The 22,638-nt window shown below is 45.1% G+C and overlaps 1 protein-coding gene across 3 annotated transcripts in view; it reads left to right on the top strand.

The window, feature by feature from the left end:
• The window catches only part of LOC135921382 (uncharacterized), a 52,249-nt gene that overhangs the window by 16,382 nt on the left and 13,229 nt on the right, over positions 1-22,638 (top strand). For all 3 annotated transcript variants that reach the window (XM_070526023.1, XM_070526025.1, XM_070526024.1), the window contains 6 exons: positions 4,300-4,426; positions 7,292-7,365; positions 8,940-9,093; positions 10,295-10,368; positions 19,950-20,085; positions 22,552-22,625. In XM_070526023.1, coding sequence (XP_070382124.1) covers positions 4,300-4,426; positions 7,292-7,365; positions 8,940-9,093; positions 10,295-10,368; positions 19,950-20,085; positions 22,552-22,625 — 639 coding nt within the window. The remainder of the gene's footprint in view (positions 1-4,299; positions 4,427-7,291; positions 7,366-8,939; positions 9,094-10,294; positions 10,369-19,949; positions 20,086-22,551; positions 22,626-22,638) is intronic.

Here is a 22,638-nt window from a genome sequence, read left to right as displayed (position 1 = left end):
TCTCTGTCTCTGTGTCTGTGTCACTGTGTCTGTGTCTCTGTGTCTGTGTCTCTGTGTCTGTGTCTCTGTCTCTGTGTCTCTGTGTCTCTGTGTCTCTGTGTCTCTGTGTCTCTGTGTCTCTGTCTGTGTCTCTGTGTCTCTGTGTCTCTGTGTCTGTGTCTCTGTGTCTCTGTGTTTGTGTCTCTGTCAGTGTCTCTGTGTCTCTGTGTTTGTGTCTCTGTCAGTGTCTCTGTGTCTCTGTGTTTGTGTCTCTGTCAGTGTCTCTGTTTGTGTCTCTGTCAGTGTCTGTGTCTGTTTGTGTCTCTGTCAGTGTCTGTGTCTCTGTTTGTGTCTGTGTCTGTGTCTCTGTTTGTGTCTCTGTTTGTGTCTCTGTTTCTGTCTGTGTCTCTGTTTCTGTCTGTGTCTCTGTGTCTGTCTGTGTCTCTGTCTGTGTCTGTGTGTCTGTGTCTGTGTCTGTGTGTCTGTGTCTGTGTCTGTGTCTCTGTCTGTGTCTCTGTCTGTCTAAACACTTTGAAGGTCTCATGATCGTTTCGTCAACTAAAAAAATTACCGACGATTACGTTACTTCCTAATGCGAAATTTGAGCGCAGCAAATAAGCTGTTTCACCTTTTTGATAGATTGAGGCAAAGAAATCGAGCAACACATGTATGCGCTATCACAGAATTTTTTTTTGCGGGGGCGACGCGTACTTCTGGATAATCTCGACGGCGGCGACGGTAAGCTTCTGCTTCGGCGGCACGCACCTCTGGATTCTGACGGCGACGGCGCTGGGCCTCTGCTCTGGCAGCTCGTTTAGCAGCAGCAGCAGCAGCAGCAGCAGACGGAGGACTTCCATCGGTCGTCTCGCTCATGGCTCAGAAAGAACTGGCAGATAATTTCGCAGTGGCGAACGGCAGCGGCAATTTCGGCTCGGGAGGTGCACATATACAGATCCGCCGCCACCGATCTAGCTCTCTGATTGCCACCGCACAAGGCGAACGGCAGCGGCGATTTCGGCTCAGGCGGTGCACATATACAGATCCGCCGCCACCGATCTGGCTCTCTGATCGCCACCGCACAGGGGTTGCATTGGAGGAGGAGCGAAGAAAGGAATTAAGTTGGAGCCGGCGCTTTCACAACCGGAGACTCGCAGGAAGAGGGGGGAGGGGGGCGGCGTGCGCCCCCAGCGGCAAACGATGGGGGTAGAATTGCGCGCAGCAAGCGGACAACACGATAAAGGGAGGAGAGAAGAGATAGCAGCGACTGACTGATGCCGCTGACGCCTATAGTGAGTCAACCCCAGCTGCGGAGTTGGTTTCAGGGACAACGCCACCGATGCCGACACAAATATGATACCCTCGCTTCCGCAGCGCTAAGAACCAGGTGTAGCCGTGGGAAGGTGGTCACGTATTCGTCGACGTGCCGGGGCCTACGTGAAATAACTGGCGCGTCGGCAACTGAAGAGCACCCTATCCGCCACACAAGAACAGGGGGGGGGGGGTCCCTTTCCTCCTCTTTCTGCATGGCGGCGACGGTGTCCTATGCAGTCACGTTATCTTGACTCTCTAGCGGCGTCAGCGGCATCCAGCGGTATCACTCGGTCGCTGCTAGCACTGGGGGGACGAAAGGGGGGCGGAGCTGGTTACGAGGCCGACGACAACGCCGACGACGACGCGAAACCCAGGAACGGACGCCAAAGATCGGCGCTCTAAAATACGCATAGTATGAAAGAGTGTATGACGAACATAAGTAATCGGTCGTGACATGAATATCATGGCATGCGCCTAACGTAAGTCATCACACAGCTGCCTACGTCTTAGTGCTCTCATGGTCATTTCGTTAACTTGGTAGGCACAAAATTGGCATATATGACTAGAACGCATCAGCAACATCAATGATAGGGCATAATTTGGATATCATGACACGAGTGTCATGTAGGTCATGAAGCAGCCTCCTACATCTTGGTGCTCTCATGGTCGTTTCGTTCACTTGGTATCTCCAATATATCGTATAGTATGTCAAGACTGTATCACGAACAGAAATGACAGGTCATAACAGGAGGTTCATGATTAGCGTTTCATGTACGTCCTGAAACAGCTGCCTACGTCTTGGTATGTACCAAAATTGGCATGGTATAAGAGTGCATGACAAAACATGAAAACTCGCCGCCCTTCCAATCTGTGAAGGATGACCAAGGAGGCTGTGTATGTGGGTCTCTTAATGGCGAACTGCACCGCTGCAGCAGGTTGACCCGGCATTGCACTATCTTCAGTATCGGCCCACGTATGGAGAGTCCTTAACGCCTGCTTAAGCTCCGCTGCGGGTCTTCGGGATTTTGTGTTTCCATGCGGATACGATCCTGGGGGAACTAGCGCTAAACAGCTGTCCTGTAATCGATTGGTTATGTTATGAGTGAAATTCGTGACATGTGTGTCATATAGGTCATCAAACATCCGCCTACATCTCAGTGCTCTAACAGTCGCTCCATCAACTTTGAAGGCTATGCGCACACTGCTTCACATAACATCGACTCCCGCAGGGCGTAGGATCTGCCAGATGTTAATGTTGTCGTATATTCTATTGATGGCCTACACAGGGATGTATGGAATGAGAGCCGCTTGAAGCATGAAATACACGTAGCCGCGCAGGGGCGTTTGCATCAGCAGGCGTTTGGTGTGTTGTGACACCGCGTACCCGAGCAACTAGGCTTGGCCCCTCCCGCCACACGCACAAACACGCCCACACGAGCAAACACGCCCATAATACATACATCTCCAGTTCTTGGCAACCTTCGGGAGACGTTGAGCAAAACTTCGGTGCCGCTATCCAGGAAATCAAGACGATAATGGGAGGTGAATGGGGCGAGAACAAAACGAGAACAAATGGGCATCGTTGGGAGATCAAAACGAGATCATCCGAGGAACCAGTCAAAATTAAGAAAATGCAGTCTCCTGCCTTCAAATCCCTGTACAGGACCGCAACACATAGGCTAGTTACTGCGCAAAGAAGTTATATATTTCTTCAGATTCCAACGGGAGCGAGCAGAAAGGGTCCCAGGTGAAAGGGGTACACATGTCAGACTCGAACCACTGGGCGCTATGGGAGGTCGCGCTTCTCATCTACGACCTCGCCGATCAACTTTGGGGCGTCCGGCACGCCGAGGATACCACCCACGTCAAACGTCCTGGGCCATCACCTAGATTGGGGTGGTTATCGCTCCACTCCGCAAAATTCGCCAAATGTCTTGAATAATGTTTTGAATCACTCACTCCTATTTTTTACCCTTGCCTGCTGACAATATCACTCAAGCATCAATTTCTCGTACGCTGAAGTTTACTTGGTCAGTTCCAATAACGACGTTGAAAAGAGAAATACAGCACTCCATACAATTAACTCACTTTCGGCGCTGAGATATGGTTGCCTGTGGTTTCAACGGCAAAGGCACGTGAGTTACGCGGCGCGGATTTGGCGCCGCCTCCAAAAATGGCGCGCCGCTGCATGGCCAGGCCAGCAGCGTCGCGCGAGCCGCGCACGATTATGAGGGCTAAAATGGTTGTGAGCAAACGTCGTAATTACTTCCACCAGTCTTCCTTTCTGTAAGCCATTTAATACTTGCATACACTCGAGATTGCAGTAGCATGGGCAATTTTTTTTTCGTAATGAGCTCATAAAAATGCATGGCTTGTAGGCTGTATTTCCTTAACTTCATCTAGAGGAGTCCTCAAATGTGATTCGGATGCCGGCTTCTGATATGCAAGTACGTCGTTGACAGCGCATGTATGAATCATAGCAGGTCAACAAATTCTGCAGAGGTTGCACAGGCTTCGAAGAAAAATTTGTAGTACCTCGTCTGAAATACATCCTCTCATTTTTTTCTTTGTCTTCGCCTACAACGGGCTATTTCTGGTGCTCGTAATAGATGAAAAAAGAGCAAGAACATCGTGAAGCATCTGATTCGCATATTATTTGATGATGCAGCAAATAGATTGGGTCAAGGTTTGTGCGATGAAGAAACGCAAATGTTCATTTTCGCTTAGAACAATATCTTGTTCTGCCTGAGGTATGTAATGGAGCGGAATAATCTTCCGAAGAAGCCAACATTGCAGAATCTAGCGTGGTCGGCTCTCTTATGGCCACGAAGTCTTGCATGCATTTAATACCGACTTTCATAAAGAAAATTGCACCGCATATGCAAGCAGTGCAAAAGGATTCCTCTGCCACTAAATGATTTTAGCTCGACGATAAAAAATTTCATTTCTTATGAATTGACCTTGCAGAACTGGGAATTAACACTTTTTATGTTCTTTGATAACATACAGGTGCCTATTCCAGCGGTAGCCCTAGTCTCCTGCAGCTGGGGCCCACAAGCAGCATCGATCACAAAAAGCCCAGCACAAGCCGCGCTGGAATGGTGGAGGCATTAGCAAGTTTACAATACGGAGCCAGGTAAGGCGACATTAAGAAACGTTTCATTGCTAAAGAACTCGGAGCCTACAGGGAATGCTTACCGGAGTTCAACTGTGCCTGCCCGTTATAAATGTTCAAGGGGAGCGCTAGTTCTGATGTCTGAAACAGGAACTGCATCAGCAGTTTTCAGCATTGGGCAGGCGGAGCTGGCGTTAACATACTTCCTTCTTGCAAGAGAGCGACCCGACACGGACACAGCAGAAAGCATAGGGTTTCCTACGGAATACTTGAGAGTACTCGGACACATCAATCGTTGAGCCATCATCGGAATGATAAGTACATAGATTTGTCTGATTATTCACACGTTGTTGCGGAGCCGTTTATTAAGCTTTTTCTGCCTTCATTATCGTAAATCTCAGAGCAATCTATGCACTTCGAAGTGAGAAAGGCGGTTCAAATACGTACAACCGGTGCTCATGAAAACGACTGAGCTTGTCGAGGTGGCCAAGTCGAAATGCCCCAAGCGTCTCAAGGCACTGGCTTGCCCGCAATAACAATATAAAGACGTTTCACATTGCTTGTCGATACATGCGTCCATGGCGTAATAGTTTCAATATTGGATCCATGTGCTTAGAGGTCCTGTGTTCGAATCCTGCCGTCGGACAATCTTAATATTTATTGATTACGCAGGACAATGTTGAATATAACTAGTTTACAAAGTCACTATGCCGTTTGAAGCCTGAAGGGGGAAGTTAGGGCAAATCCATGTACCTCCCATAATTCCCATGCTCCCTAGAAACTAGCGCAAGCGTTACTGGTTACTGGTTATCTTATGAAAGTGTCATGAAGAAGGTGAACAGCAAAGGGCGTGATCATGAAGCCATAACACCTCGGCCGATGTTCCATGCTGTTAACATGCTGCAATATGCAGCACAGTTGAAGGCTCGTTGCCTGTTTGCTTACTCCAGCTTATGGAATTCATATTGATAGTGAGGAGCAAGATGTTGATTTAAATCAAGGCTCATAAAATGAAACAGTGAATCTAAGTTTACCAAGGGAATGTAGCGTGTGCTAAAAAAAGAAACTTGCTCTAGAGCGACAAAACCGGCGGTGGCAGGTTGGCCGGGACGCTTGAGAAATGGCTCTTCTTCGTTTCCCTGGTAGTTAGATTTGTGTGCGTGTGTCCGCCATGGACAATCGCTAAATGACAGGCGTCACTGTTTTGTTGGGCGAAGTTTGAATTCATAGGCCCAACATATTCCACAATGTCTCGACAGTTTCAGGGCACCAATCAATGCTTATATTAGGTGCTGGGCTAATTGCTGCTTGCGTGGAGTATTACCTGGCTTCCTCTTTTTTTAGCGTCATTGTGTGCACATTGCGTCAGTTCTCTTACCGTATACAAAGTGTGTTTTTGTGAACTCTCAGAAACGGCACCTGAACTGAGACGACTCTTGGATATACATAACTCAGTGTATACCCTCGGGCCCACATCCAAGTGTATTCGGTGTATTTATAAGAGCGCCTGCTTAGGCGACTGTTGGCACACCCATAATTTCGGAATATTGACTTTACCCGAAGACAAATCACAGTATAACAGAAGCTATGCAGGTTCCGACCATATTACCTAGAAGATACATTGGTGTTGCACTGTTTTGTTGCGTGCATTGTAATGCGCGATGGGGTCACTTTGGGCATCGTTCTCGCAGAGCCAGTACAGTTTCAATGCGCGCCTGGCAAGCGAAGGAAAATGATGGTTAAAATCTTTTCCTAAATCAGTACGTTATTAGCGGCTTTTTCTTTATTGCTACATACGCAAAATTATTGCTCAATTGGGAGGGCATGTGATTTTACGTCCAAATATGTGAAACCACAGAGTGTCAGCAGGTCGCTCACGTTCGAGAACACAAATTTCCGTAAGCATTGCAACAGTTTGTCAGCGTATGCAATGTACTGTAGGTGAGAGGACTTTATCGAAAGATGTACTGCTGGTGAATCAAATCATTTTACGAGTGTTTCATTTGAAGAAATCTCTATCAAGGCAGCCATAAACATCTTTCAGGTTATGCAACGTTCTAGATAACGCCGTGGACCTCTATAATATCCCGACATTCCATAGGCATCACGACGTCCGACAGAAAACTCGCATACACAGTGTCGCCATATGTCCTTCTAGGTAATATTACGAGAAAATTTCATATGGACTATCGAGGCCTGCTCGTAATAATCACCAAGACCCTTATGTCCTAAGTATGACGACACATGTGTAGCCCAGGCAGATTTCTGGAAGTCTCGAGAACATCTGCGAGTAGGAGGGTGAAAAGAGGCGGCGAAAAGAGAAATGCTTGTTAGACACTGGCTTCCCGCTCATGCATTGTTGTTGGTGGCCTGATCAGTGCTTCGGAAATCACTTGTAACAGGGAGTGGCGTGAAGGAACGTTCACTTTGGGACAAGCACCTGTAGCCTTCTTTGCAAGTTCTGCTCATAAAGGCATCGCTGTGATCGCCAGTATTTGTGGTCGTTAGCTAAGGTATTAGGCGTGTTTTCACACAAATGTAACATTAAGTGTTCATTTATTGAGCAAGTCGGTATTCAAATATACAATCTCTGTAATACCATGATACTGACTTTGTTTATTGATCTTATACCTTGGTATAAATGTAATAGCTTGGCCCTTTGTCTTAACAAAAGGGTTTTTGCTCAAATCGATCTCGTAGCTGGCCGTATATTGTATCAGATCAATGTATGTGTGTAGCTTATGGTCGCAGGGCGCAAACGTTTCAAGGAGGGGACATGTGCTCATGAGTTGCATCAACTTGCCGAAATGTTAGCCTCGGAAACAACCGTTGTTACGCCACTGTTATTCACCTCAGGCCTTAGTGTTCGTTTGTTTTCTGTTCTAGAAATCCTCAGACCACGCGGGTTCACCAAAGCAACATGCAGTACTACACGACTGCACGCACATCCACCATCCAGGGTACGTGTGGGAAGGTTTTTAGACGGTCTACCACGCCTCGTCTTGCTGGCGATTGAGGAAGCTGATGTCTGGTATCGCACACGATACACTTAAACAGCATCCTCACTTGCTCTCAGGTGCACGGTTCTGCGCATGTAAATCTGAGCAGAATATTCTAAATTGAACTGTCGTTCCATGAAATGAGGTTCCCCTGGTGACAAGATTGAACAGACTATTCGCTACGTTGATCAAGATGCACGCACGTGTGCGATTCTGTTCTAATCACTAGGATAGTTTGTAGATTATACTTGAGCAATTCCTGATGCCCATTTACCAGAGTTATGGTAGCTATATGTGCATTTATAATGTTTAGCGTTCCCAATTAAAGAGGTGGAATGCAACATGCGCTACAAGACGCTACCTGGTCATGTGAGATAGATTTGTCGCAACTACGAGACAGGTTGCCCTGGTTTGCTGTTCAAGATATCATGTCCCCGTCATGGCGAATGAAATCAGTGGTAACGCTCCTCAAGCCTTGCATTAGTAGCAGTGCTTGTTTTTGGAGCTCTTTAATAAAGTGCATAATCGCATGATGAGTTCAGCTCGGCTGCACATCTATAGTTGTTACCTTAGACTTGACAAAAAATCCTACATATTGGATCCTAAATAATTGGATGGAATGTAGAAATGCCAGACGCAGACGATGACAGCTGTGTATTATTGTATAACAATTTCGACAATTTCTTCTACAGATAAAAAAGGCTATAAAAACGTGAGTCTATGCTGGATCCGTCCTCGACATGACCACGTGTCCGAAGCTAAGCTCAAATTCTTGAAGGAATGAATTGTTGTGTACACGCGTACACCGTAGATGTATTGAAAAAGTATGCAGGTTTCTGAGAATGAAGGCTTTGCAGTTTACAAAAAAAAATTAGCTTTTTTTAACAGCATGTCGAATGAGGACCAATCTTTCTTGGCCTGGCAGATGACAATTTTCTCTTTCATGAACCTTTCCTTGCATTTCGAGATAAACACATAGGCAAAACATGGAGAGTTTATGTTCGGGTTCGCCAAAGCCCAAGCCGTTGATCTTACAAAAAGCTTGCCAATTTAATCAGATAAACTAAATGTAAGCCGTCAATACGAGTGCAGTAAATTACTATAGGACCACGTGGTTTTCTTGTGGTTGTTTTTTTTAATACTAGCAGAAAACTAGTATGTAGCCATTGGTCTCTACATGCGCGTTCAATCTTATTGTGTGATAAGCCAAAGCGATGGTTAACACCTAGTAGCCTATCGCAGAGATAATGCATGATCCAAACACCAGAAGCAAGCAAACCAAAATCAGGCTTTGTAAGAACAACCATGCTCTCGTCTAGGGATCAAAGGCCAAGGAAAAAAACAATAACTCTAAATGCGCATACTTGACTTTTTTGTAGTGCCACGTTGGGCCTTCCAGCTTTTGTTGCTTGCATTTAGAGAAGCATTGCAGACGGAAGCACTGCTGTTAGGATTTATTAGCATCAAGACTCCTGCGAAAACTTATTGGTCCCCTCGCGTTTCTAGCAGGGAATGTGACAGTGTGGATCCAACAGCTCCGATTTCAGGGTATGCACACAACAAAGAAACCGGAAGCACCAGTTTCACACATCCAGTCTACAGCAGCAGCGGGGGTGGCCAGTATGCAGTGGCCAGTACAGGCCATGCGGGCACGGAGGAAGCATCGGGCATTCTGGGAAATGATCCTAGGTGAGCCAAACTTCTGTAGGAATTCCTTTCAATAGAGTAACTAATTTAGAGGTCATGATTTATTTATTTAACTTAATCTAATTAATTCAAAATAATTAATTTACGCGTAATGGATTGCCGTATATGGCACAGTTATGCTTGAATCGACAAACTTCTGCGATGGATTGAAGTTCTGATGCCTGACGCTCCAATTATCAGCTCTTCTTTTCACAGTATGGTGCTGGCTTTAACAGGAGGCTTTATCTGGGAATCTGCTACCTAGGGCGTAAATACGAGAGAATGAATCGTTTTGCTCCGCAACCACCGCAACAACATTTGTAAACCTTGTGTTGTATTATAAAATATCATAATATTAAAATCAAAGTAATTTCATTTTCGATTTGTTCAGAAAATTGAAACTCGAGAATGAAAATTACAACTTAATTATAAGCTTTAAAAATTTAATGATGATTTAAACTGCCCTAATATCACATCGAAAGTGCCCGAAAATGATGTAATACGAAGCCCCCAAAAATAAACTATTTTATGAGCAGATACATTGGAAATGCTTGCATAAATGCCAGCTATTTTAGGCGTCTATTTTAGGATTGGTGATTTCAGAATTTCTTCAAGTTGGAAACCAAAACCAAAATGTTGATTCAGGCAATTCTTGGAATTTAATTTAATTTATTTATTTAATGCAATATATTTCACCGGACTTCACACGGAAGGTAGTAAAGAACATTTTTCCTTTGCCTTGACGCTTTCTCATTATTCATTTGCCCACGAAGTTCTAACCATATAAGGACATAAGCCAGTCTAGAGGCTGGCAAAGCTGACATGATTTACAGTGTAGACCAGGAGAGTTGAGCAGGACCATAAAATTCCATTAGCCATGTGAACAATAGCAATAAATATAGGTATAGAAATAGCCCATTACCCTCACAATAGCAAACAATGTTCACCTAAAGCTTAGCGCAGATATTTCAAAAGAGCGAGAGACCGTAAAGCATACATGCACAGGGCGCGCGTGAATCTGCCCCCGAGCAACGCACCTGTGTGCCTTAAGGATTCTGCAAGCAAACGTCTCCCGTTAAAAGGGCACTGGTCCTCATGAGTACCACCCTTTTGTCGAAACGTTGGCTTTCGCTAAAATCTTCAGCTACCTTTGTTTACCCTCGCAGGACGCACTGTTCATGTGCGTATCTTTCTTGCATTTTAGAATTCCTGACGTCACCGGCGCTGAGCCATGGAGTACGCAGTACTACGCGGCTTGTGGCACAACTACAGTCTCCGGTAGGTGTGGGAAGACTTTCGGCCGCTGGTATACAGCGCCTCACCTTGCACGTGACTCAGCAATCTGCCGGCAGTCGTATACGACATATTTCTAGAGCATCACCGCTGGTTCACGGGTGCGCGGTTCTGCACCTGGCAATCTGTGCTCTACATTCTGCATAGTTTCTAATACAAGAAATGTAACTGTTGCCTCGTGAACTTAGGCTCACGGTTGAGAAGATCTGATGGGTGAATCGCTGCGGCGATAACGCTACTCGCGCCTGTACGGTACTGTACTCCTGCTGAGGACAATACTAGTAAGCCAGTCATTAAGAAAGTGAGCAGGGATTCCCAGTTTGCTATCGTATCGACGTCACTAAAAAACCGCAGCAAGGCTCCTTCAGCTTTGCCATTAGAAGAAACTTTTTTTTTCTAGGGGCTGCTTATTGCTGATTGAACTGTTTAACTGCATGATGAATTAAACTGTGCTGCGCTTCTTGTCCTTACCTAGTAATTCTAAGCAGTGCTACTATATAGTCTCAAATATTACCGAAAGTGGACGCGGAGGAGCCCGAGGCAATCTTCTTTCCTCCTCGTCCTATGTTCCTTTATATGCTTTGTTACTTTATTCGAACAAATGAATCAATGAACGAACTTGCATGCTCTCAAGCACTCTGAAATTTGTCTTCCGGGTCCTTAACAACATTGAAGTGCTGCAACGCTAGAAATCCATGAAGAGCGCTTTGTACAGTTGAAGCACGGAACACATCGACGGTCTCCGTATTTTCCTTCCATTGTTTTTTTAAATGGTGACATTCGTTGCATGGTGGTGTCCAGAAGAGGTCACGGTCAACGATGATTTCAAAACATTGATGGGTTCTCTTGTGCATGATAGGCTGGCCATTAGTAGCCACCGGGTATACGGCCATTCATTTTCGCATTAAGGTGACTAATGCGCATTTTGCTGTTAAGATGCCGAGGCGCTGTATGTTAACATAAGCATACGTCAGTGTTGTAGCCTTTTGTAATCTTTCGTGAACCTACGGAGAAGCCACTCCTGAAGCCCAGATGCAAAGGTCATCTGCATAAATTGATAGTCTGACCGAGTATGGCAGGGATTCCGCTAGCCAAATCAGGGCTATGTTGAACAATACGTGGTGTAGTGATCGGTAATTTCACCATCCTCGGTGAATCCAATGAAAAAGCTCATTCGGGTCAGGTTGCTCCCAATTCAGCGAATAGCGTGACCTCCGATTTGAACGGACACGAGCGCGTCAACAATGGCTTCACGTGAAACGTTACCATAAGCGCCAGTCACGCCTTACGATAGCACTAAGGAGAGGCGTTTGGGTGTATGCTATAGTTGAATACGCAAAATCAATGACGTTGTCGACCCACGAAAGGCCACGTCAAAAGCCGCTCATCGCGTCTGCATAAATATTGCAATGATCAAAAAACAACTTGAGGCACGTGGGGATCATCCTGTCAATAAACTTGCCAACAAAGCTGGCGAGAGCAAGAAGTAGATATGATTTCAGTACGAGGGGGCTATTTCCGTCACTCCAAGAAACGTTGGGATGACACAGCAGGACCTCTCGCTCTTCATGTTCAAGAAGGCGTACAGCAGCGTGCGCTATAATATCTAGTCAGGGGCGAAGAGGAACGCATGCAAATGGCTAGAGCAGCCTTCTATTCTTCCATGTAGAAAGGTTCGTCCGTTGCCGAAGCTTGCGTGAAGGGAACTTCGTGCGATTAAAGATCCTTTCGTGACACTGTGTCACCTGCAATTCTCTCACGAAGTTCTTCTCCCACATTGACTTCTCGACAGCCTTGTTGGAGAGCCCGTGCTTTAAAGTGGTTGCGTTGCCGAGCAGAAACACGTACGCCCCGGCGATTAAGCCTTACGCGAGACAGTGCTTTGTGGGGGTCCAAGAAGTTACAGAATTAGTTTCATTGTTCGTTGTATATTTGGTCCATGTGGCAATGTATCTTCTCCTTCCACCTGGCCTCCCTCAGGTATAGAATCGACTTGGTGCGTCTATATCTGTTCTCAGCGTGTCAACGTACTGCACGAAACCTACGCTCGAAATAAGATCTAACGAATATATTACGGTGCCGAAAGGAAAATAAACTTAGGAGGGAGAGCAAGAAGCGACAGGTTGAGCGCTCAGAGTCGTGATAGCGGTCCCGGATAGTTTCTTACTCTCCCTACAAAGTATTTATGTTCATTTTGGCGCAGCAATGTATTCATTAGATCTAAACCAACTCGTCCAGGAACAAGTTCTGCTGGAAATAAGGTACCGCGGGACCAAAGTAAGATATAGCCAGCTTCTGTACGACGACCCTCTCAAGAATGTTGGGCTGCCGTCGTTCAAGAGGCAGAAGTCATGGCCCGAAGCAAAAGGTACAAGTGTCCTGGCTCCTAAATTCTTAGAGAGAGAGAGAGAGAGAGAGAGAGAGAGAGAGAAAGCAAGGATAGGAATGGCACGCAGGTCAACCAGACAAGCTTTCGGTTCGCTACCCTACACTCAGTGTAATGAAGAAAGGGGAAGGAAAAGACTAAACGAGGAGCAAAAATGCCCTTTCATAGAAAGCTGCGTAGCTCTTGAAGCAATCGAAATTTACGGGCACCTCTAAGAAATTGACTTCATGTTCAAGCAATCGACGAATCGCCTCCAGATGGTCTCTCCATTCATTGAAGTGCACAGCAGCAGAAACTTGCATTTTTCGTGCATTTTTCTTTCGTAAAGTGCTGAAAGCGTGCTTCAGTGACCCATCCTGCTCTTTTAGTTCAACCGATAAAGAGGTGCAATAAACCGTACACGTCTGGTGTATAAGCAGCACAGGCGATGCAATAAACTCTGCCATATTCGCTTAAGCGCACTCTTCAATTTTAATGTGTAAGCATTCCCTGTTGAGTACCCCAGCAATATCGGTAATTAACGCGAAAACTATTTTGCCTCAAAATATATGCATCATTGGAGAATTTAGCAAATCCTACTTTTAACATTGGGTAAATGTACATGATTGGTCGCTTTAGAATAGATAAAGAAGCAATGGAAAATGACAAAAGAAAGGAAACCCGTTATTGGCGTCCCCTGGAAAGCTTACTTTTGTGCATCAGGAATGCTCATGCAGAGAAGCCTGCTTTGTGGTGCGGAGTTTGAATAATCATAGAATGGCTGGTCGGGAAATGCGGTAGTAGTGTAATTGTAGATGATTGGCAGCCTAAAATATTTTCCTCCTCTGAAATTTATCTACGTCACGCCTTAAAGAATAACCAGCTTGGAAGGCCTGTATCTCACAAATGCCAAGGATGTCTTCACATTTCATCCCACAAAGATGAGCGCAATGACGGAATTCTCGTTTCTGAAATGCAACGCTTAAACAAAGTTAGACTTCAGACCATGTACAGTGAGGCTAACCAGTGCACAGCTGCGGGCAAAGCAAAAGGTTAGTTGTCGCTGGTTTCCTCCAACATCGAATCTCGTTGTGCTCCCTCTACAGACATGTATCCATCCAAGTAACCAACCAAGTATTGGCTATTTCCGAAATGTGGCTTCCTGAACCAGTTCCAATCCGAGAGTTTCACTGAGTAGCATGATGCGGTCTATGCAGGACACACATGATAAAGAAAACAAAATGCTTGCGACATTCCGAGAATTGTCTACTAATTAGCAAGTATGTTTAGACACCGGAAAAGCTATCGGTAGGTAGACATGCATTAGGTACGAGAAGCAAGTAAACAAAAGCGAACTAACAGCAGAGCCAAAGAACGGCTACCCATTACAAAACAATAGTCTGAATTTCTGCAGCATTTTGTAAATTCCATATTTCATGAAAGTGCGTGCAACAAAATTTTTTCGGACTCGCGATGCAACCAGCACGGCATTTTTTAAAGATCCCCGTTCCATGTAGCGAGATTGAAATAAGTTTACGACAGGGACGCCATCCCTGGAAAGAACTCCAAATGGGCCGCAGGGTCCCGGACCTGGCATCTGTTCTCCATTCGCATCTTATGACATGCCTGAACAAAGAATCGGTGCATCCACGTGTCAGGAATCCAGTAGAAGCGATAGAACACCAATGAAAGCCACGTAGGCTTCACGGCTATAGCCGGGCGCGAGGCGTCTTCCAATGTTTCCACAAAAAAAAATGCACTCAAGCTGTCGACGGTCACCACGCGTTCACAGAATCAACACGCACAAAAAAACACGCCCGCTGTCCACGCAAGAAGGGTGGAAGAAGAGCTCGTCAATACAATCATCGAGAAAGCATGACCTCTCTACCGTCGACCACAGAAGTGGCGCTTCACAGACCGGTGACAAACAGCGTCCGCTTTACGAGATAGAGCTGTGGAAACGAAGCTGTTTCCCATATATATATATATATATATATATATATATATATATATATATATATATATATATATATATTCCAGGATTGATTAACGTGGACCAATTTTCCCCTGGAAGCCGTAACACTGCACTTAGAGAAGAAAACGTAAAAGATTGGAGTCCCTTTAGCCTACGCTAAAGAGAGTGAAAGCGAAAGTCTGCGCGCTCGCAAGAAATTCCTTAAATTACTTTGACATTGTCATTCCAATGCGTTGTCACTTTCTAATATTATTGCTTTCGCTCAACTCGATTTTCTCTTGTGCACTTTTTCCGTCGCCTATGCATCGCCACTGTTTCTGCGTGGTTAAAGGCCCGCTAGAATGGCCGTGACAAGTCTATGAAGACCATTGGCAGACACACGCTGGTTCCCTGAATGATTTTTAGCGCTTAATTCGACGAAGGTAGCTACAGGGGCTTCTGTATATTCTCTTAGCACAGAATGAGAGGGACACGGAAAGGCAAATTAGGCAAAGAGACAGCGCTAACTTTCAACGACAGATGCATTTCCAGTTCACGCAGACGTACTGATAATCCTGAAAACGTCATAAGAAACGTACGTGTTCGTTGCTCGCCAGGCATGAACGAAACCGGAGAAACTGCAGGCACACTTTTGTGGCCACACTGCTTATTCAGAAGGGCGTCCGTTCAAGGCGAACAAAGGTGATGGAACTCTTTTATTTTTTATTGGTAAATAAATACTGGCGCATGCACATGAATTTTGATGCCATAACACCGGACGGTCGAATATTCGACCCATGACCCATGACGGCCTTTCCCCTTAAAAAGACATTTCAACGGTTTTTGACTGGGAGAGGAGGTTACACGGTTTTGATCATTTGATGGCAAGACAGCGCGAGTTATTAGAACGCCTCTTCTACCGTTGAAAGATTAGCATTTTAGGGTCGAGATAGCGGCGCCACTCTATCGACTTTCTTTTTTTTTTTCACTTGAGCTCTCTCTATGGCTGCCTTATAGTTTCCAAAGCGCCAATCGTTTCGTTTGTTCCCTTTACTCATCTTCACTGTCTGCGCATGCGCTATGATTCCGCCTGCTTGTTTCCCGAAACAGACGCTAATGCTCCAGAGGCGCCAAAACAGCTATGGCTGAAGAAAGTAACAGTGGAAGCACGCCTCCTGCGTTTACCTTCCGCGAAGAAGTAACTCCGAACACAATCCAGGAATTATTCGAGGGCGCTTCGGGCACTCCCGACTGTAGCACTACGCGAGTCTTGCCGCTTGTAAAAATTCTCGATGAATATTGTTGCCGTAGGTATTTCCCAGAACGCAGGCGTTGATAGCTATAGATTTGTTCTTCAGAGTGGGCTTCTGACAGACAACTTCAGCCTGCGTCCATTGGCGACATTTTTAGCTTTTTTAGCGCGTGGATGCACGGGTGATGCCAAAATACCTTCACGGGAAGCATAGTTGCGGCTGTTTATCTAAGGCCCAAAGTTATGTCACTGCTGGCAGCAAATGCTACTATGGAACATGTTCGTCGCTCGTGTTTGGTCACCGCGTCGCACACCCCTTCCGATGGCACAGTGGCTACGGCATTGGCCTGCCGAGTTCGAGGTCACCCCTGATGTTCCTGGAACAACGGCCTATCATTCCTGATGGTGAAATGCAAAAGCACTCACTGGTCTACGTGCCCGCTATAGAAACCCAGGCGGTGAAGCACCATGTCGTTCGTGTCGGGCTTTTCGAATGCTGCTCGCCACGACCATACAAAAGCATATTTTTCTAATGGTCCTTTTTGAGCTAAATAAACGTCTTTAAGAAAAATATGTGCAAATATCGGTAGGCGGGAGCCGCGGAGCCAGCGAAACCGAATCAAACCAGGCGCATCCGACGTATCTTGAGATTCTGGGATTCGCGTACGTGCGATATACCTTTAGAAACAGCGATCACCACATGGCCCGTCTGTGCCCACTGCTTCACCCGATTTACCGCGCAGGCAGCTAGTGTCGGAGCATAAACATGCTAGTGCATGGGCAGTTCCAGCCCGCGACCTCATTCCGCAATGCCAGCACTACCGGGACAAACGCATACAAAACAGGCAAAGAAATTACTCCTTCGCACTACCTTGGCAAAGTCAGAAAGCCCTCATATATTCCCTCTCGCACCCGCTTTTACTCGCACTTGCGCATAAACGTTGGGCGATTCCTGAATTGCCATCTCATGATGCGTGACTGTCACGGCCAACCGATGCGCCCGCTATAGGAGACTTGGTCTTAACACCTAACCTAAAAACACTCCCGAACCGTTCACACGTGCCGCTCATCATCGTGCGGCTGTAACCTTGGAGATATCTTGCTTCGTTAGCTGAAGCAAAAGTTATAAGTATATTGAAGTTCTAAAGCAGGTTTTTAAGAGTAAACCTTGGACAACTTTTTTTTGATGACACGGTAAAGATGTCGCATGTTAGAATGATTTGCGGTTTACAACTGTAGATGAACGCCCCTTCATTTAAGTTTCCTTTCTGAGGCTTATGTCTGCAATTGCACCTTATTCATACCCTGTAACTCAACTTAATTTGCTGCACGGGTCACACTTGAAGCAAACTGGCAAGAACACATTTTGTCACATATGCTTAACTTCAACTGACTGCGTCCTTTTCTTCTCAAGTCTTCAAACTGAGTCTTCCCTAAGAGGCAACTGTCGGTTCTCTATTACTCTGTGGAAGCCGTGTTGCTCGTAATTTTAAATATAAGATAGATTCCTCATGGCCCGGATCCATGATTGCTCATTGATTTAAATTGCTGTGAAAATCTTAATACAAGCATGGCGATTTCGAATCCAATCTGACGTGGAAGGAGCATCTTTTTATTACAGCGCTGCTTTGAATAAAGCACACAAGGAGTTCACGCAGCTTCTTCTTTTGAGCCTCACCCTATGTTAAAACGATTAGATAAAAAATTTCCGGTGTGCCTATTCGGAAATTATCATTGCGATTATCCTCCACGAGTTCACGCCACGACAATTTGAAAACCGAACACCTATACCCAACTACAAAGCACTAATAAGAAACGAACTAGGTGAACAAAAGCTCAAGTTCTACACTAAACTAAACTTGACTCGCATGTTCATACAAGTCAAAGAGGCGTTTCCCACTACACGAATTAGTTTCCTTTGTGCCAGCCAGCAAGTCAGCATTTGGGTAAAATGAAACATTACATGTATCCCGTTCATTAACAAAATAGCAGTTAGCTTGTTCTAAATTTTGCTTTTACAAAAGGTTCATCACATATTTCCCGACTTACCTGGAAGCGAAGAGTCCGATACAAGTACATATGCTAATTCTAGGACTTGTGACGACTCCTTCGAAGACCTGCGGAACGCGTTGAACAACCAGAATAATGCCAGTGACGTCACGGGTATGTACGGCATGGCCTTCGACCATAGATACCACTCGCGAAGACCCTTAACAAGCCTCAACGGAAATTCAAGTAGTAACTTAGCGCGATAAAAACACGGATGCAAGAAAGGTCAAGGACAAACGGAAAGAACTGTTACATAGGCCACGATATCGTTGCAGTTACTGCACAAGAGGACAGACTTTACGAGCATCACCATGTCGGTTTCCGTGTGAGCAGCCCCAATTCGAATTACCAGGATAGCTTGTTGGGACAGTTGATGCGCAAACGTCATACAGCGCGATAGCCATACTTGGACGACACAAGTCACAAGGACATAGTTGACAACTTTGTTGCTAATCAATGCTCCCCCCCCTCGCAATCGAGAAACAGATATCACAGCTCTGTAAAAGTGCATGTGCTAGAGGACCTGAGGCGGCCAATATTGGTGCATGAATTAATACCTTCCAAACCTTTTAACTGTTTACGAGCGTTTTGAAAAAGTCCTACACAAAATATGGTATCATATTTCAGAGCGCAGCATACTATATCATTTTGACCACTTTAGAGGTAATATTAGATGTATCCAAAGCTATGTTATCCTTTATATTGCCCAATTATATTTAAAAGCTTCATAGGGTTCCTATTTTAGAAATTGTTCCATATCAAAAATTTGTATAAAGGAATTCACAGCCCAAACACAACTTCGTTTGGTCGAGTCACTACATTTGAACCGATTCTTTTAAGTGCAACAGATCTCGGTAAATTTAGTGGAATGGTTACCGCGAACTTCTCATTTGCATAGACAGAATCCCGAGAGCTAACCTTTACTTTTCTCCGCTAATAAGGAGCTTTGCTATAAGGAGAACGCGGCCTTTACGGTTAAGGCAAGTTAGGTTTGTGCAAAAGCTAGCTTGTGAAATTTTCCATATTTTCCATCGCCACCTTAGTAAAGCCTCGAATATGCTTATTGTGGGAAATGTACAGCCAAGATTTGACTCCGATTACAGACGTAACAAAATTTCAAGGACGCTTTAGCTTCGCCTTAAAGAGTGAAACTCGATACCATTCAAATATCCCTGGCTGCTTCTAACGCTTCTCGGTAACTGCAGTTTATGTAACCGTAATGTTTACTGGAAAACGCTGGCTGCAAAACCTATGCACGAAAACGAGCTTTCTGGAAGAGACAATGCTTATTACGTGGGCCATCTATTCTCGGTGGTGGGTTCGCCACTGCCCGTGATACATGAGTGGTAGAAACGCAGGAAACTTGCTTTGTGCTTGAGTTTCCGCGTAAATGAATGTTTTCTCGTACATTCGAATTACAATCTGGTCCTATCATATCTGTTGGTTGCGTGTAAGTCGTACTTTACTATATTTCTGACGCATTTTACTTTAATTCATTTAGTTCAGCAACGCCTTCGCGCTACACGGAAGGCCTGCGTGTGGTATGTCTGATTTGGAATGATTTTTTGCACACAACACGGTCAACGCCGGCGCCTGCCGCAGACACCGAATTATCTGCTACACGAGGCCGGCAGTGCTACCACCTTAAAAACGCATACTCTCATCTTCGGCATGGAACACTGTCGTGTTCTATTCTGCTGTACTGAATACAGCACATATTTTGGGGGAAATTCAATAGTGCATAAATTCCGTCGCGCACGTCTCTTTCGTCTGATGTATTGAAGGCATATTTCCAGAAAGAGCACCGCATACGGAAGCACTCAAATCAGGTTACCTTATCACTAAACCTATACTAAATCTCCGCGTTTTTATTTCAGCACGACATGTTCACGCTCGTTGAATGACCCTTGAACAGAGACGAGCTAACACCTCTGTTATTCTCTCAGGCCATACGCATGTCTCTGAAAGAGGAATGACCAGTTCCCTACATATGGTGTCCAGCAGCAGCGTCAATCACGCACAGCCCAGTGCAAGCCGCGCTGGAATTGAGGAGACATCGGCCGTTGCGGAAAACTTCGCTAGGTGAGCCAACGTTTGGAAAAATTTGTTTGCACAAAGCAAATCAGAGACGGTGCGTAATGCTCCCCGTGGTACAACTATGCCGTCACTATGGCACTATCGCTATGGAGGAGAGCTCTGATATATGAAACGCGCACGAACTCAGCCGTTAATCAAAACACACGGCATGGTGGATGTGGTGCTAACAGGCTTGTCGTGCTCAGCGCTCTTGCAAGTTTGTCAAATGCGTACGTACTACGCCATATTCGTTTCTAAAGATAGAAAAGAGAAAGGCGTCCGTCTAAATACATAATTAAATTAAATTATGGGGTTCTTCGTGCCGAAACTTCTTTCTGATTATGAGGCAGGACGTAATGGAGGACTCCTGAAATCTCGATCATCAGGGGTTCTTCAACCTGCACCTAAATCTAACGACGCGGGTGTTTTCGCATATCGCCCCCATCTAAATGCGGCCGCCGTCGCCGGGATTCGACCCGCGACCTTGTGGTCAGCAGCCTAATACCATAGCCACTGAGCAACCACGGCGGGTGTCTAACGCTATCGAGCAATGCAGTGACAGGTAATATTGCTGCAGTGACGTTCATTTCAGAGTGCAGCGATAATTCTTAGGCTTTCGATGATTTCCATTACATCCCACAGGCTCAAATATTGTCCCGCTTTATGACTTTCGCTTACCAAGGTAACCTATGAGTTTGGAGGTATGACGACTGCATGACGCTAACGCGATGATGATGGAATAAAAAGGAATGATAGTATGAGGTTGTCGGATCGAATGCCGGCCACGGCGGCCCCATTTCGATGGGGGCGAAATGCAAAAAATCCCGTGTAGTCAGATTCAAGTGCACGTTAAAGAGCCCCAGGTGGTCAAAATTTCTGGAGTCCCCCACTACGGCGTACCTTAGAATCACATCGTGGTTTTGGCAAGTAAAACTTCATAACCTAATTTTGATTTTAAGGAATGATATTGATGTATTGGTAAAGTCGTACAATGGGGGGGAGGGGGCGACGACATGACGAGAATCTTAAGTCTTAAGTCTCAATCTTAAGTCATATCTTAAGTCATGATCATGGTATAACAAGGACGACATGACCATGATGGTAAAACAACCTCATGTTTAAACGACAATGACGATGGCCGCACGGCCAAGGTGGCATGATGACTATACCGTATGACAACGGATGCATGATAGCGTCTGTGTAACGACGACACAATGACAGCGATGGCATAACAACGACGGCATAATCCCGACACGATGGCAACAGCATAACTGCGGCCTAATAACGAACAAAAAATGACGTCGATACATTAACGAGGGTGGTGCGACTGCATGACGACAATGGGATTTCGACACTGAAGTGACGACTGCGGCAGCTGCTGTGAATCACGCTGCCTGGCGTGATATACCGATTAGCGAGGCTTCAACAGGAAGCTTTATCCGGGGATCTGCTACCTAGTTCATAAATGCGAGAGAAGAAGCCATCTTACTCTGCAATCACCGCAACAACATTCGTAAACCTTGTGGCGTTTTTTTTAATCGCATGATATCGAAATTAAAGGAATTCCATTTACCATTTTTTAAGAAAAACTTAAGCACTAGCATGAAAAAACAATTAATTGAGCTTTAAAAAAATGTCATAATTTTCTAAACTGCGCCTAAAGTCACATCTAATGTGCCCAATATTGATACATTATACAGCATACTAAAATAGACTATTTTATGAGTAGATACTCAGGAAATCCTCATATAAATGGTTATTTTACGCGTATATCTTAGGATTGGTGTTTTCACAATTTTTTCAAGCTGAAAACCAAAACAAAATTTTGACTCATACAATTATTAGAATTTACCTGTGTCAATCAAATGCAATGAATTTCAACTGAATTCATGCGGAACATAAGGAGGTTACTTCCTTAGACTTGGCGGGTTCTCTTAAAACGCCACTACTGTTGTTGTGGCCAGTTCTTCACTTTCCCAACATACTATTCATTGCATTTATTTATTCATTTTATTTATATTTTAATAATATTCCCATAAAGTTCTTATTAAGGACATAATCCAGTCTAGATACCGACCAAGATGGAATGACGGTACAAGACCTACAATATAAACCACATGCGCCGCACCATAATATTGCATTAGCAATGTGAACAACAATAAACATACGTGTGCAAATAATAGCACATTACCCACAAAACAGCGAAATAAGTTCACCTGGTGAATAGCGCAGATATTTGAAAAGAGCAACAGGCAGTAAGTTATACATAGACTGGGTGCGCGTGTGTCTACTCTGAGCAATATGTCAAAGCACCTGAAAGATTCTGCAAGCAAACGTCTTTCTTTAAAAGCGGACTAATCCTCATGAGTTTCACCCACTTGACGAAACGTTGGCTTCAGCTACAATGTTCAGCCACCTTTGTTTACCACCGCAGGCCGCCGTGTTCATATGCATATCTTTCTTGCCTTTTAGAATTCCTGACGCCACCGGCGCTGAACCATGGGGTACGCACTACTACGCGGCTAGTGGCACAACTACAGTCTACGGTACGTGTGCTAA

Source organism: Dermacentor albipictus, chromosome 9, assembly GCF_038994185.2.
Source record: "Dermacentor albipictus isolate Rhodes 1998 colony chromosome 9, USDA_Dalb.pri_finalv2, whole genome shotgun sequence".
Lineage (NCBI taxonomy): Eukaryota > Metazoa > Arthropoda > Arachnida > Ixodida > Ixodidae > Dermacentor > Dermacentor albipictus.
Note: the sequence above shows the minus strand (reverse complement) of the source record. Positions and strands in the feature narration are given on the sequence as shown.